General features: G+C 40.2%; 1 protein-coding gene across 3 annotated transcripts; it reads left to right on the forward strand.

The window, feature by feature from the left end:
• The first annotated feature begins 1,073 nt into the window (after positions 1-1,073).
• On the forward strand, positions 1,074-14,957 carry LOC145445745 (nose resistant to fluoxetine protein 6-like). 3 transcript variants are annotated; one of them, XM_080323863.1, is made up of 15 exons: positions 1,075-1,230; positions 1,288-1,372; positions 1,733-2,082; positions 2,981-3,123; positions 5,713-5,873; positions 5,929-6,062; positions 6,120-6,284; positions 7,549-7,738; positions 10,197-10,371; positions 10,458-10,537; positions 11,333-11,455; positions 11,514-11,742; positions 11,809-11,998; positions 12,068-12,226; positions 13,791-14,957. In XM_080323863.1, exons 3-15 carry the CDS (start codon positions 1,779-1,781, stop codon positions 13,979-13,981), a joined length of 2,244 nt encoding a protein of 747 aa, XP_080179989.1. In that variant the 5' UTR covers positions 1,075-1,230; positions 1,288-1,372; positions 1,733-1,778; the 3' UTR covers positions 13,982-14,957. The 3 variants fall into 3 exon arrangements, with proteins under 3 accessions (XP_080179991.1, XP_080179989.1, XP_080179990.1); XM_080323864.1 differs by having other exon boundaries at positions 1,077-1,230; positions 5,929-6,053; XM_080323865.1 differs by lacking the exons at positions 10,197-10,371; positions 10,458-10,537 and having other exon boundaries at positions 1,074-1,230.
• The last annotated feature ends 1,691 nt before the right edge of the window (positions 14,958-16,648 follow it).

Consider the following 16,648-nt stretch of genomic DNA (forward strand, 5'->3'; position numbering starts at 1 on the left):
CATTGACCGCAGTGTGGAACTGATACATAAACTTGGCGGTTTCTAGTTTCCGCATATCTTCTATGTTTAGGACACCGAATCTATTCAGTAGCGACTTGTTGGATGGACAACCAGGCCCCTTTGGGGCCCTATAGCTACGATACGGAGTACGTTGTGTTGTACTTTTTTCAGTGGCTCGAGTGCAGTTTTACTGGCAGCCCCCAACAGAGGATTTGATATTGTATAACTTCGATTGGATTTAGGATTTAAAGACTTGACTTATCGATATCGCCTTCTGATCTGACACATGCCACCTTTTGTTGTCACCTGTCCTTTTATATTATCTTCTTTTACGTTTCATTCAGTGTGCGTGCATTAGGGCTCTTCAAAAATGACTTTTTTTCTCAAATCGTACTGGCTACTTGATAAAATTGATAGGTTACCTAATTTAAGCCTACACACAAAATTTGGTTCAATTCCAGCCAGTAACCGCTTTGCTACAGGAGAAGAAAGTTTCTATTTATTATATAAAAATAAATAGTAAAAAATTTGAAAATTTTCTGTAGACCCCATGAAAGTGTTAGGCTGTCTATAGAAACGATGCTCACCAAATTTGGTTCAATTCCAACCCGTGGAAGCGGAGTTATTGCCGTCGAAACATTTGGATTTGAATAAAATAGTATTTACGGTGACCGATTCTTTGTTTATTCATTGTAGTTGTGCTACACTGACTGAAAGATTACAATTAGAAATGACTGCCTTATGGATGTTCTGATGGATGATCCATTATCTGCGAGACTAAGCAATAAGCATAATACTACGGACCGATATCGTTATATATTCAATCTACATAGATATATCCTGGACTTCGCTATATACAGACAGAATGCCATGGAATTATGTGATATGGCAACGTGTGAATAGCAGTTTCGAGAGAGAATAACAGAAAACCAGATTTTCACAAAATACATTACGTCAATGCGTATAGGTAATCAATCAGCAGAGCAAATGATCACCTGGAAATCGCTAATGAAAGTAACACGCTATATACTTCACACTAAACACACAGTTCAATTACGTGATGGCTCCATGTTTTCGTTTCTGCATCTTCGATGTTCATATCCCAACACTAAGCATCACGAAAGGTAATGACTCACTGATTCGTGGCGCTGTATTCAGAGATATTTCCCTTGCCAAAATCATATCACGAAGGAAGGACCTTACTCTGATTCGGAAAGTGGCGCAACACCAGTAAGTTCACCTACAAGGTCGGATAAACATACGAGACAATTCTATATTGCATTGCAGATTCAGGAGATAGCACTTTTCGCAGGGATGTGAACTTGCATGGTTGAGGGATATTCGGACTCGTCGATCCGAATTCGTTACGGAAGTTTGTGATATCTTATCGTCCAATCAGGTCAAATGGTACCATATAGATTTGTTAGACTGTTGTGTTATTAAATGGTCCCAGAAAAATGATTTCAACAAAGTTCAAGTGCTAAATGAAGGAATGGATTTCTAACTAGGGAATATAAGATGTCAGAATATCAACGCCCATGTAGTAACGTTGACGAGTCTATGCATATTGTATAAGCTATAGATTTTCATCATTTTGGCGACGTGCTCGGTACTTGGTCTGATATGCAATCCAGCATATAGCATTTCTCGTCCAATCAAACCGTTATTGAATTGCTGAATTCGTCATGCTCGATAACTGTGATAGTACGGATGGCCTAATCGTATTTTGCAGGGCTGATGCATATCCTATTTCATGAGCACGATAGTCAAAGTCGGAAATGATGAATGCTGGAAATATTGTTTGTTCCACAACTTTCTGTCTACTGGTGATAAGCAAAGCCCACTGCCAATGGTTTTCTGCCGCCGATTTGAACGACCCCTTGGCGTTTGAAGAAAAGTTCGTTGCAAGACTGAAATACGGGCAGATGGAAAGCCGGCAGATTTTGGAAAGGCTAAACGGAAAGACCTTATTATTCGAATTATTCTCAAACCCTACTTCGAGTGGGAATGAGTCGGATTGCCAAAGATCATTTACAAAGTTAAAGGATGACTACAAAAGGAAAGAAAGGTATGCTTTGCGAGGTAAGTGTTCCGGAAAATCTGATATGTCTCATTTGTAGAGTATTAAGGTACCTCGTATAGTTCGTGCTACTATTTGCAACCGTGAAGCAAATCGAGGAACAGAGCGCATCCTTTACCATATACTATCCTGTGTACACGAAGTATATAAGTATTTTGTTGCTCTCGATTTATACGGGACGAGTTCTCGGCGCAGCGCCTTATTCTGTAAAACGGAACTACAGGGAACAGGCATGACCAGATAATGCATTCGATTTTGCTAAATGCTATTTCGAGATGGCTGATTTGCCTTCACTCTTTGGTATCCAGATCCATCATGTACATTTCATTTACACTAAACATGTTATGTAGCTCATTTTTTCCTTCTTACTAAATGCTGGTCTATAATGGGGTGTGGTTTTCTTCCCAGAGCCACATTCATAATACACATTCGCTGAACATAGCGCCTCGCCCTGGTAATACATTTTGTGATGAAAGGTAATTCCTCGACCAAATTTGCCACGACATTTATCAATAGACAGTAGTCATTCTGATTTATTGTTAACTCCGTAAGTCACGAAAAAGAACTCCAAAAGCGAATAACATGCAGTACTAGACCAGACACAACGTGATCTATCGCTATCCTATTCAGCATTGCTGCAGGCAGGTAATTCTTAATATAATAAATAGATGAGACAGCTGACAATATTTCCCCGTGATACGTTCCGCTAAGACAGCAGAGGCCAGGTCGCCGTCGACAGCTTGCATGACGAAACCATCGATTTGATGCAATTGAACTTGTCGGCAGGCGTATACACTGTGCGTGTGCGGTACATATGTATGTATCGAATACACTGCATTCCACTGCATATAGATAATGATGATGCCATGAAACTTTATATTTATGAGCATTTTGTTTCAGTTGCTGATTCGTGGGGTAAGATCGGGAGTGGCATCGAACTAGGGAATCGGCAATGGATGGGGAGATACTATGAGTGTTTGAACATACAGACATCGCAATTCTCAGGAAAATACTTCTCTGTGACGCTGGACATCAAGTCACGGGTAAAAACCAGGAACACATCGCCAGTATTCAATGCAACAAAGCTCAGCTACTTTATCTCATTGTTGTTGATTCGCTCTCGGCACAATTCATATAATGTTTGCTATCTAGAGCGAATAGCAACAATTTCATACCGCAAACCTCGAAATATGGAAGTGAATGAATTAACTCAATCACACACACACATATAGAACTAGGGCTGCATTCAAAACAAAATTCAATTCAAAACAAACATGTTTAAGACAAGGTCCTTGTTTAAAACATGTTTTTTAAAGCAATGACGTCCCGAATATTCAACTGTGACATCATAGTAGATTGACATTGACAATTGACAATACAGGTTAAATATAACTCTTTTGACGGAATATGCTTCCAACTCCTGTCATTTACGGACCAAAAAATATCATAACCAGGTCTACATCGTCAGGCCGCAATTTTTCGGTCGGCGGTCATCATCATCAGAACATTCATTCCGTACCAATCATCTACATCTAAGTAGGCTACTATCGCTGTTAAACCGACTATTTCGGGGATTCCAATCATCCCATATCGCATACGTCGGCTATATTTGGTCGTAATCGCCCGTAGCCTCATGCAACATGTCTTTTTGGAAAGAAAGTATTTACTCAATTATTGCATAATTATACAACTTGAAAAGATAAAAAAAAAATTTAAAAAAAAAGGCCTGTTTAAACAAAGTGTTTTAAACAATCACTTATTTTAAATGCAACCCTATATATATCCCTATATATAATACTGGTCCCCGTTGATTCCTGATTCCTGATATTCGTCACACCATAGTGTCCTATATGGTGTCGACACAAGCAAATCTCACGGTTCAATGAAATTGTATCACGTCACAATTTCCATTTGGCTACAGGCAATTTGACGGTTATCTTTGACCGGCTTGCCGGGCAATAAATTTGATGAATCGGGTATCAATCGAAAGCTGACTCTGCACTGATTACGAAAATATAAATTTTATTCCACTCATGGCCCTGGAACCCCCACAATCAGCCCCAAATTATTCATTGTTGAGTAGATTGGCAGTGTGACGCAACAATGCTGTCTGGCGAAACGAGAGAGAATCTCAAGAGCTAGGATGCGGCCGAGCGGCGAGAGTGGGATCAGCTGACGTCGCGGCAATAGCTATGTGCAATCGCGTCGCAGAGAAACGCTGCGCTGTTGATACTTTTTCTATTTGCTTCGGTACAAGCGAGCACGCCTTATTAGCCTTTCCTTGACTTTTAAGGGTAGAACTGGGTCTACAGAATGTATTAGGGCCCTACCAATTTTCGCGCATTATCCTTCAACTGATAGAGATATTTAGGCTACGTCTAAATTGTCTACATTGGATATGTCACATTATTACGATATCGATTGCCTTAGCCCGCTAGTTGCGTAGGGCTCCAGAGACGCGGGGCGCTGTTGATACTTTCTATAGGCGCTTGGCTAAAAGCGAGCACACACCAGCCTTTCCTTGATTTGTAAGGGTAGAGCTGGGTCCACAGAATGTATTTTGTCCCTACCAATTTTCGCGCAATATCCTTCAGCTGATAGAGATATGTAGGCTACGTCTAAGTAGTCTACATTGGATATGTCAGATTATTATGATATCGATTACCTTAGCCCGCTTGTTGCGTAGGGCTCCAGAGATGCGTGGCGCTGTTGATACTTTCTATAGGCGCTTCGCTAAAAGCGAGCACACATTACCAGCCTTTCCTTGATTTGTAAAGGTAGAACTGGGTCCACAGAATGTATTTGGTCCCTACCAATTTTCCCGCAATATCCTTCAGCTGATAGAGATATGTAGGCTACGTCTAAGTAGTCTACATTGGATATGTCAGATTATTATGATATCGATTACCTTAGCCCGCTTGTTGCGTAGGGCTCCAGAGATGCGTGGCGCTGTTGATACTTTCTATAGGCGCTTCGCTAAAAGCGAGCACACATTACCAGCCTTTCCTTGATTTCTAAAGGTAGAACTGGGTCCACAGAATGTATTTGGGACCTACGAATTTTCCTGCAATATCCTTCAACTTATAGAGATCCTTCCGTCAAGTATAGCTAGGTTAGTTATCTATAATTGCACAATGCACATAGCTATTGCCGCGGCGTCAGCTGATCCCACTCTCGCCGCTCGGCCGCATCCTTCCTCTTGAGTTTCTCTCTCGTTTCGCCAGACAGCATTGTTGCATCACACTGCCAATCTACTCAACAATGAATAATTTGGGGCTGATTGTGGGGGTTCCAGGGCCATGAGTGGAATAAAATTTATATTTTCGTAATCAGTGCAAAGTTAGCTTTCGATTGATACCCGATTCATCAAGTTTATTGCTCGGCAAGCCGGTCAAAAATAACCGTCAAATTGCCTGTAGCCAAATGGAAATTGTGACGTGATACAATTTCATTGAACCGTGAGATTTGCTTGTGTCGACACCATATAGGACACTATGGTCACACAACCCCGATAGCACTAGTGCACCATCTGGTGGGCTACTCGCGGCGTGACTTCTATAACCGAGAACCGCCAATATCGTACATCATCTTCACACATCAATAACCAATTTGCTGTATTTAAATGGGTATAGTTCACACTCGGACAAGGAATCGTCGTAGGCGTCTGTCTGCCGAATTCTTGTTCGACAAATCAATCGGAGACAATAATCGAACAGTTATTTAATACAACAGCATTTACCCTGTATTCACCACATCAGCCAAGCACTTACACGTCTCTGGATATCGCAACTATGTGAGTATATTTTTTTCGGAATTTATCCAATGGTTTCACATTACACACATTTTAGAGTAATTATATCCCTTCTTGGTTGTCTGCTGATTGTCGCAACTGTATATGAGCTCTATCTCAAGAATCTACCGAGTATTAACAACTACGGTCTCATGGAGCCTACAAGGGCGGGACGATTATCTGGTAAGGCTTGTAATACTTTAGTTTTATTCGCAGATTCGTTTTGTCTAGTCAAAGGTTTTGTTGCAGTGTTTTCCCGTATTCTTCTGTCGTTTTCCGTCAAGAAAAACACCGACGCTTTACTGGACACCAGCCGAAAAGTAGGCAATATCAATGTTCTTCACGGATTGCGATTTTTTAGCATGTCCTGGATCATATTAGCGCACACATTTGCATACGGAGCCAACTACATTGGTAAGCTGATATTGTCAGAATCATGTCCGTGGAAACTTGAATTTTTTACCGTCAGTTACTGCGGCAGTTATGTTGTCATGTGAACTAGGCGAAATTTCCATGAAGCAAAGTCTGCTTTGGTTGTGTCACATGAAATTACGTATTCGTTTGCCAATGCGGGAATTAACGCAGTGAATCGCAATATTGTCTTCAGCATAGTGCATCGTTTCTGGCGTATATCACAGTCATGTCCATGAAGACCTAAATATGCTACCGTATCTTCTTGTGGTGGTCTTGTCAGTGGTCATATTTATCATACGAATCAGGCGGAATTCCCATGAACCGAAGTCTACCGGAGTTGCGTCACATAAATCTACACATTCGCCTGGCAATACATCACAATATGCGTCAGCCAAGTACGCCTATAGCAATTTTATATCTGGATTGCATAAAGAAAGATCTTGACCGTCTCTCCTATAGCTCAGTTTGATTAATTAAGAATTCCGTCTGATGATATACCAGATTGAGATACAATGAAATGTATAGGTCGTGGAGTCGAAATCGAAACGACTTCAACCTCGTATAAACCATCCGCATAACACGTGTATGCCTACCAATTGTACATGATATCAAAACGTTTTGACACCCGTTATTTTGACACTATACAGCTATTAAGACACTAGATATTTTGAATGCGGGACATCGATATGACAACAGCTAATTATATAGGCTACGCATTTAATAGAAGTTCTCAATATATGCTTATTTAGTTGCATGCTTTTGTCGTAATTACAAACGGGGTTGATTTAAATTTTTGAAAGTTCACCAATCCGTCAAATTTGTTTCGAAATTTTACCGGTTAACAATAAGGTAAAAAGGTTGACAGCTATGGTTGCATTTAAACCAAACGGCGTTTTAAAACATGTTTTGAACAGTGTTCAAAGACCTTTTAAAAAATCGTGTTTTATTAAGTTGTAAAATTGCGCCATAATATTGTGTAGATACTTTCTAAAAACATGTTGTATGAGTCTACGGACGATTACCACTCGATAAAGCCGATGCTTACGATATGGGATGGTTGGAACACTCAAAATAGTCGGTTCAACGACTACAGTACGCAGATATATCGCCAAATGCGTTCGTTACGTCAATATAGCCTATCAGTAACTTCATCACGTTCACGCATTGTGGATTCCACAAATTTTTTATCCTGGATACGATCATACCGGTGATCAAATAATGATTATTACAGAGAATGTTATAAACCTATAATATTCTTCTTCAGATAATGGAATCGATGCCGCTCGTTATTTTATCACACACTGGTCGTTTGAGGTCATCGGGAATGGCGGTTATTCCGTTGATACATTTTTCTTCCTCAGTGGACTCTTAGGTGCATTTGTGGGTTTGAAAGAAATGAGAAGGCGCGATGGAAAAATTTACGTGCTCGTGATGTATGGATACAGATATCTCAGGTGTGGACCTCTGTTGGGACAATATCTCTCAAACGGCGTATGTTCTGAGATATTTGTAGAACCCAGAGATGTAGAATTATATAGGCCAGGGGTGGGCAATTATTTTTCTCCGCGAGCCAAATGAGAAGTAGAAAATATGTCGGCCGGCCAACTGAAAAATTCTAGCCATTTGATTTTATTTCCAAATTAAATTGTTAATAAATGCTGCTCAGTGACTGTGTTGATGTTCGGTAATGAGAAAGTGACGGTATATATCTATTTGCCGTAATGATTCGAAACAATGTTGAATCTGATACATTTTTTAAATCTCTTTAAACCCCTATCCATGTTTTTCTATTAACACTCGAAACAATGGTTCTCAAACTGCTTTAAGCACGCCTCCTTTTATGATAGTGATAAATTTCGCGCCTCCTTATCATGATATCACAAAATATTAAAAGAATAACGAAGCTGGTATTCTAATAGATGGTGTGGACTTGAGGGTATGGGTGTTCTCGTTCGTCATAATCTTTAGTAGTTGGAAAATCTTGTTATGTAGATCACACCCCAAAGTCCTATGAGAAATAACAAACGCTTGCAGCTAATTTCTAAGTGATTTGCATTGATATAAACCTGTGACTTGGCACGTTGGGCCGTCGTGTCACGAGTCTGAATCATGATTATTCGTTCAACAGAATCATTCTTTGACCTTTACATTGATTACTTAAATACGGTAAGAATCATTGCGATTGATTATGCAGTAGGGACTATGGATGTGAGTAGATCCTCGGGTGGATTAAGTAATCTCTCCGATAATCTTTTGAAATCGAGACGCCGTCATTATAGCAACGTAATTATCGAATCCCGACTTTACACTTCGGCTAAACCCTTGTCGTACGTATGCAATTATGCATATGCGTTATTGGAATGAGGTATATTTATACTTCACAACATGTAAGTGGCATGATAGGTTCGTGTTGATTCTCGCAACAAAACGTTTATGGCAGCTCTATGTCTATAAGCTTTCAGCGGGTGCGGATGATCCTTGCGTAAACCGCAGACCAAGGGCACGCGAGATGATTTACCATGACACGCCAAATGATTTGACGCACACGGCATACTATAACCTTGTTTGTTGCACCAAATGGAAAATATGACGCCACGGGACGCGAACCTATTTGCTGCGGTTTTGTTAGCGAGCCTATACGGTACATACGACCGAATGGTTACTTCTAAACCAGTATATTAACTTAACTCTAATCGATTATTATCCCTAGTCCCTTCTGTTTAAAAATAACTTTTACAGTTATTCGCGCTTGTGGTCATAACTTATGAACGGTAGATGCAAGCCCAATAATCCATATTTTGCTGGAACGGGCAGGCAATATTTCCTAATATGGTATCTATGTTGAACTATAAGCATACATAACCAAGGGGACAGATACTCCAACATCTATGAAAATATTCGCACAAAATCCCAAAAATTCCTTCCAAAATTGGTGGAGTGCTAGTATAGATATGTTTACAGACGGATTTGAGGGGTAGGCTATTCAACAATGTTTTCCTACCAAAATATATGATTCATTTTGTATAAGCGAACCCAAAATTTTGACTTCTTAAAGCATATTTTCTGCTGTAAAATCCTTATGGACAGAAGTTTGTTTGGAGAAAATGCCCAACCACTTGATGTACTATATATCCTCACCATCATTTGCACAGACTATCAGCAAAATCGGATAAGTAGGTACGCGGAGCAGTAGCAATTGCTGTACAGAAAAAGTACATTTTGAGAAAAATGAGTAAAAAAGTACAACCACAATAACTTCGAAAAACAAGGATGTGAACTTTGTTCATGGTATCGATGGTCATTGGTCAGTGGTCACATTAGTTGATTTGCATCACACAGTGCACCATTTCTACCACAACCCGAGCATTAATATAGCCGGCAGGCACGTAGTCAGATTTGTTCAAGGACTATCAAACGCTTCATCATTTGTTCCATCATATGATACCATAACATCGATGATAGCATCGTCAGCTACGGAATCATCATCTAGCTGCAACAAGCTTCGCCAATTTTTTTCCAGCAGCCATGTACTGTTGTTCACAAGCACTTTCAGATGCATTTGAGGTATTCTTGTTGTGCAGTATGCATATCCCAACTGCTTTGTACAGATGTGGGAGGCATTGTAAACTTACAGCTAATTCTTGAAAATGCTTCTCTTCCAAGACTCAATTCCACCATTGACAATGTTGCACTCACGTTTACTTCATGTGAATGTATCTTTTGTCGACGTAAACATTGTTGCTTTATCGCCACACTTTGTACACTGGACTGCCAGCTGGCGACACAGTCCATCGTATTTTCCTTCATCCATGACTGCATTTGGCACGCGACTCACTAATATCCTAAAATTTGGGTTGCAAAAGGTATTGCTGACGACTGCCGTGAACTAACTCAAACATTTATCATTGGCAGACTGACTCCTCCGTATGCACTCTGCGTTTTGATCATGGCCAGTTTGTACGGTAAATTTGGAGACGGACCATTTTGGTCGAATGTATCTAAATCATACCGCGACGGCTGTCAGGCGTATTGGTGGACCAATTTACTTTACATTAACAACATGTATCCTTGGAACTTAAACATCGGGGTAATTATAAACAACTTTAGGTGTCTTTGTGTCTATATTTTACTGCATTGCAACACCGTTTGATGCATTCCAATTGCAATTCACAGTGTTTCGGGTGGAGCTGGTATCTCGCGAATGATATGCAATTCTTTCTATTCTTGCCTATTTTGCTCTACCTAATGCGCAGGTAAGGGAATAATTGCGTAGAATTGGATATCTGTAGTCTAAAATTATTGATAATTTTGACATTGTCCAGTATTTTCCAAAGCTTGACGGATTCCATGTTATTTATTGTCCAATAGATGAAGTCTCTGCACAAATTGTTCGTGGCATGGATAGGTCATCTGGGGTTTGGTGGGCAATGAAAAAACCGGAGTGTCGAAAAACACTGAATCCATGTACATTACGAACTCATCTATTATTTACCCATCAATTTCATCGTTCTGCTTAGGTAGGAGTAGGGATCGACCTATATCAGAATTTTCGATCGACATATTTCAAGTGGAATTTCTAATTAATGACAGTAATTTGTAAAACCGAATCTCATATAAACGTCATCTATTTACCATGAAACTACAGCAAAGTATAAGACTATCACCCCCATTCCAAAAGCAGCATATATTATTACGTACCAGACCACCAACATTGTCCTTAAAAACACGCAATAACAGGCACAGGGCCGCATGTTGTTGTGAGCAGGTAAACTTTTTGGCCGGGAGGTCGCCCGTGGGATAGGCTCGGATCAGCCATCGTAATTACGCGGGAATATTGTACTGGTGTGACGTGAAGGTGCCGTCGTATAATTGTTAGCGATATAATCCACATTTAGTAGTAGTAACAGTTTGCGATACCGCAATGACCGCAACCGCGCTGACCAAATAGCGGGGTAGATGAAGTGAATTACTGATACTGTGAATCTGAATACCGACATCAGTCGAGCTCTATTTTACTGAATAACGGGGACGTATGTTTCATTTTTCAGGCGTCCGCTAGTGGGTGCTATTGTGACCAATATATTCGTATTGCTTTCTATGATAGCGAGCGGAGTCATATCCTATCATTACAAGAAGCAGCCAAGCGCCTTCGGCAGGGGAATGTCATCCTAGTGAGAGCAGTTATTTGAATATTAATTTTAAATGTTTATTTATTTCGCTTTCAAATAGTACCGCTGTTCACACTACTTCACTCACCGAGCATAACCTAGATCAAAATTTGGAACCGAATGCAACATTTTTGTTTTCTCAAACGTCGCTCCGAGATGGTCACAAACCATCTGGTTGGTTTTGGTCTGATTTATATACAAAACCGTGGTCTCGGATGGGCCCATATTTCGTTGGGGTTTTCACCGGTTTAATTATGCATACATTCAACAGGACGGTGACCATGAAAAAGGTATGGAGCTGCATCAGTTTCTGATTAAACTAGATTAAACTTTCTGTTATTTCATGATATCCCCAGGTACTGATACCATTGGGATGGATGATGACGTTTGCAACAGGTCTCGCTCTAGTATATGGCTTATTCAGTCATATTGCGAAGGGTCTTAATTTTAACTTACACGTAGCCGCATTTTATAATGCTACATGCAGACCGGTGTGGGGCTACTGTTTAATGTGGATTGTAATAGCGTGCGAAGCAGGCTATGGAGGTAAATGTTTGCTGTTTCCGACGCCTATTCCCGATTTCGTTGCATCTGCGATTTCGTTTTCACGCATAGGTCCTATCACTCATCTTCTGAGTTGGAAAGCGCTAATACCGTTGAGTCGCCTCACATACTGCGCTTATTTGGTTCACCCGATGATATTAATTTGGATGTATGGTATTATGGAGACAACCTTCCATTTCGGTGTGCCACTTCTATCGATTCTTTACGGCGGTAAGTGCAAATTTGCAAGATTCAGGAAGGGGAAAGACGCTATACACTACGGCTCTAGTTACGTGCTGGTTGTAAGCTTTGTAACGAATAGGGCTGGGCAAAATTGAGTACATGAGAGAATTTGAGTGATTCGATTTTGAATCACGTATTATGCTTCGAGTCGAGTATTCGAGTACCACTCATTATGACGTCATTAAAGAATGTAATATGTCAAAGTCCAAATATGTACCTTTTATGCCGCCTAAAAGAATAATGCCTGTTATTCATCACATTAAAGATACTTTGGTATATTTTTCGACCATACCGATTTCATTGCACTTTGTGACAATGTTGTGGGATGATCATGACTTCGTAAATGTGCTATTTCTAGCATCATTCTTAGCTTTTGACTATGTTTTGTATGCTGCGATACGGACAATTAAGGCTACCACAGTGGAAATAGTATCGTAAATTTCATTCTCGTTGATAAATTAACTTTCAGTGGCGAAGAGCGTATAATTTCAGTACTCAAAAAATCGTCTTTTATTACTCGACTCGAATCATTAAAATTATTACTCGGTTAAACTTCGAGTACTCGAATCATTGTGGCCGGCCTTATGGTAATGACTCGAGTCGTCTTGTGTAATTGACTCGACTTGTGTACGACTCGAGACAAATCGGGCCAAAATCTATCTTTTATCTGTTGGAATATGCCTATTAAGAGGTGGTCAAAGCAGGCATTATTAGTACTAAAGTAGAAGTGGAAGTAACGAAGTGAATTGGCACTGAGTACAAGTACAATTAGCGATATTCAAGTAGGAGTAGTATTCTAGGTCTAGTTTTGCCTAAAAACTGAAAACCGTGAAGTAGAAATACAGTAAAAAATCATAACCACTGGAAGAACTTGTGTAAGTCGGCAAACCTACATGAGTACTTCGGAAAAGTAGAAGCACTTAATCAGTATATTATGAATGCGAGAGTTTCGTTTCGCCCAAGCAGAATTGCAATTGAGTTGAACCTGACTTGGACTTGAACTCGGAGTCGAGTCTCAACGCTACGAGTCGGACTCGACCCTTTACACCCTGACTTGGACTATATAGGACTTGACTCGGTGGCGAATTGCAAATGACTCGACTTGACTCGAGTCAAAACTATAAAAGTGAGATTGACTTGCGACTCGGAACCTTGTGACTTGGTTACAACCCTGGGGGTTGCGTCAATACTTGATGATATAAAGCGAAACAACTAATCTTTGATCTTGGAATCAATATTAACTAGCATACCACTATATGACGAATTTAGCGTTTCACAAACTTTTATCATCAACTTGACCAGTGGTTCTCAAACTTTTTTTAGACACGCCCCCTTTATGATGGTGAAAAATTTCGCGCCCCTCCCGTCCCCGGCCCTTATGGTCATATCACAAAATGCAAGCAGAAGGCTCCCCTCCAAGGAGATGCACCTCCTAGTTTGAGAACCACTGAACTAGACGTATAGCCATATAGCCACTCATTCACAATAGGCGCGTGACTTTGTATCTGAACCATCATGCAGTTACGAGGTTGCGAATACTTTTGTTTACCAGGTGTATTACTCTTGTCCTACGGAGTCGCATTCGTCTTGTCAGTGTCGATCGAAATGCCTATGATTGGGGTGACAAAAATATTGTTTGGAAAAGTTCATCAGCCCCAATCGCCAGATCTTCACAGGCAGTACGACCGGGCCGAATCTGACGAGACTAATCCCAATTCAGACACATCAAGGGAAGACCAATGAATTCAATTTATTCATACATTATTTGGAATGTATATACAGGATATTTTTGCTTACATAAAATAACTCCTTCTCGCTACATTATTTTATGCAAAAAACAGCCGATTGAATAAGCAATTGTTCTTATTTCCAACTTTTTACCGATTTATTTATAGTCTTCTTTCGTATGCAAGCTTTATTTCGCGAACAAAATTATGATTCTAACAAAAACTATATTTGCAAATTTTTTTAAAATCTATATGTGGAATGACATCTGTCTAAGACTCTACGTATATTACTGTAATTTACCGGCGCACGCATGGAATCTTTACGCTGGCTTACCAATAACGCTGGCATAATAACACACGAACACAGCAGTTAGCACAGACGTGCTTGCATACCCGCTTCCACAAATCTTACGCGGGTTGCGTATGTAACATGAATCCAGTGGTGGCTTTTGGGGTGGGCGAGGTGGGCGGTCGCCCGGGGCCCCCCTGGTCGAAGCCCCCCCTATTCGGATTATGCGCTTTTTAAGGATAATAACGAATAAACATGGAAATCCGTGTACCAAGCAAGAATATGATTCCGTACGGATGTGTCAATCATCATCAAATCTCTGCATTTGTTAGAAAAGTCCCGTATCCCGATGATCTCTGCATGCGGTAGAATAACTTAGTCTCGATGTAGTCTACCCTTAGACACATACAATAATGGACATAGCTGAATCCAGCAGCTAAACCTTAGCGCGGGAAAGGAGGGTCTGGGGGGCGGAGCCCCCCAGAAGTTACGGTTAGATACTTATAGGGCCCCCCCGGTAAGTCTCGCCCAGCCCCCCCCCGTTCGTAAGGCCACCACTGCATGAAGCTATTGATTTATATTCATTTGCCATTTCGTCTATATACTAAAGCATTAAAGAGACGTTAGATATATGAGTGAAAAATTAAATTGTAATTTTGTGTGCCATTGAATTGAATAATATACCGAATTTCGATCACGACCATGTTTGTCGGGCAGGTGAAATCTCATTGTTAACGATGAGAGAACGTACGTTCTGTATTCTCTCGAATACTATTACACCATAATTATTGACCTCCCGTTTAGAAAAACGTTACGCAACCATAAAAGTTTGCTTAGTCATACGACACGATGCTATATTCATTTATTGAGTGAAATGCTGACTGAACCTGGCTTCAATCTCATTCGAGTGTTGGTAGCTTGTGCGAGAAATCTTTTCCTTGTAGCAGCGACTTGGTCCGGCCTTTCTTCAGTCAGATTACAGCAGGATCTTTCCGTGAACGACGTGCAGGACTGTAGGGTTGTGCGAAGATAGCAGAATGGTGAATGAGGGCTGTGTTAGCTTGTGGATTACTCTTTGAGTTCGTAATAGCACAGGACTTTTTCATGCTATACTTATATAGTCCTAACCCAAGTGTGCAATCTGTACAGTGCATGCCTCTTTTCGGCGTGTTTTTACGTGATAGGTTAGGGGTGACTGTTTGATTGGCATGATCAAGTTCAGCCAAGTGCAAATTTGTGGTACTTTGAAGTCATAATAATGTTGGTAAAACTGACGAATAACAAGGTCACAGATGGCTGTTATATTAGGATTGATTAAATAATGCTGATATCAAGTCATTATAATTTATCAATAAGTAGACATCTATCAATAAAAACGGACTAATATAGCTTCATCATGGTTAACAGTATTTTTCCATTCCATATCGAACCACAGCTGACACGGATCGTTGTTGTGAATTACTTCATGATTTGTTCATTTTTAGCTCGGTATTTGTCGAGCACCTGTAGTATTCTGATAATATCGATATTGATATTATGAGGTAATATGACCGCGGAGGTTGTCACAAAACGGCTGATTTGCATCAGAAAAAAACAAATTTGGAGGTTTTGGCCTAGTCTGGATTTACGATGTTGAGGACTTTTGGGAAATATCTTAATATTTCGATTTGAAAGAGAATTTTCAATCGTTTTTTTTTTCATTTTCATGCGTATTTTGAACGAGCTTTAAGCCATTTTGATTTGGTTATGAATCGAAATTGACTTCCGAATTTGGACTGGACTTTGTAGTTCGGACATGACAAGATTTGGATTGGAAATTTGGTCAACTTTGCTAATCTATTGTGTATGCATCCTCGAGAATAGTACTATAGCAATTAAACATGGAACATGTGATCTGTACGAACGAATACAACATACTACGCGCATTGACGCATCATGATAACAAGAAGCGAATGCACTCGATCCAAATCCCTTACAGACAATGCATTTCAATTATTAGAGAGAAATTTGGCTCAACATGTCAGCGGCAACGCAATAAGGGTACTATTATAGAAATTAAACATGGAACGTCAACGACCAATTTTGCAGCTTCGTTCCGCTTCGCCGAGGCTGGAGTCGAGAATTGTTTTGCGTAAGCGACTGTAGGATTTCTGGCAATCCAAAAGCTATCTTCCCGAGCGCAGAAATTATTGAATTTGGTCTTGATCGAAAGCTACTGTTGCACCGATTCCGAAAATATAAATTAAAATATTGATCAGGCACTGATCCACCTAGAATCTGTCCCCCAAGTCTGAAATATCGGCATTGTTCAGAACAATCGAGTAACCGCAACACAATGGCCATAACAATGACCCGTTGCGACTCTCCGATTGTTCGAACAATGCCGTTATTTCA

This window comes from Botryllus schlosseri, chromosome 9 (genome assembly GCF_051294905.1).
Source record: "Botryllus schlosseri isolate E-star chromosome 9, Bs_hap1, whole genome shotgun sequence".
Taxonomy (NCBI): Eukaryota; Metazoa; Chordata; class Ascidiacea; order Stolidobranchia; family Styelidae; genus Botryllus; species Botryllus schlosseri.

Bases quoted from the DNA above. Each gene is read 5' to 3' on its own strand.
- LOC145445745 (XM_080323863.1), top strand. From the start codon at position 1,779: ATGATGAATGCTGGAAATATTGTTTGTTCCACAACTTTCTGTCTACTG. The intron at 2,083-2,980 runs GTAAGTGTTCCG...ATTTTGTTTCAG, and splicing joins AGAAAGGTATGCTTTGCGAG to TTGCTGATTCGTGGGGTAAG. The intron at 10,372-10,457 runs GTAATTATAAAC...TGCAATTCACAG, and splicing joins CTTGGAACTTAAACATCGGG to TGTTTCGGGTGGAGCTGGTA.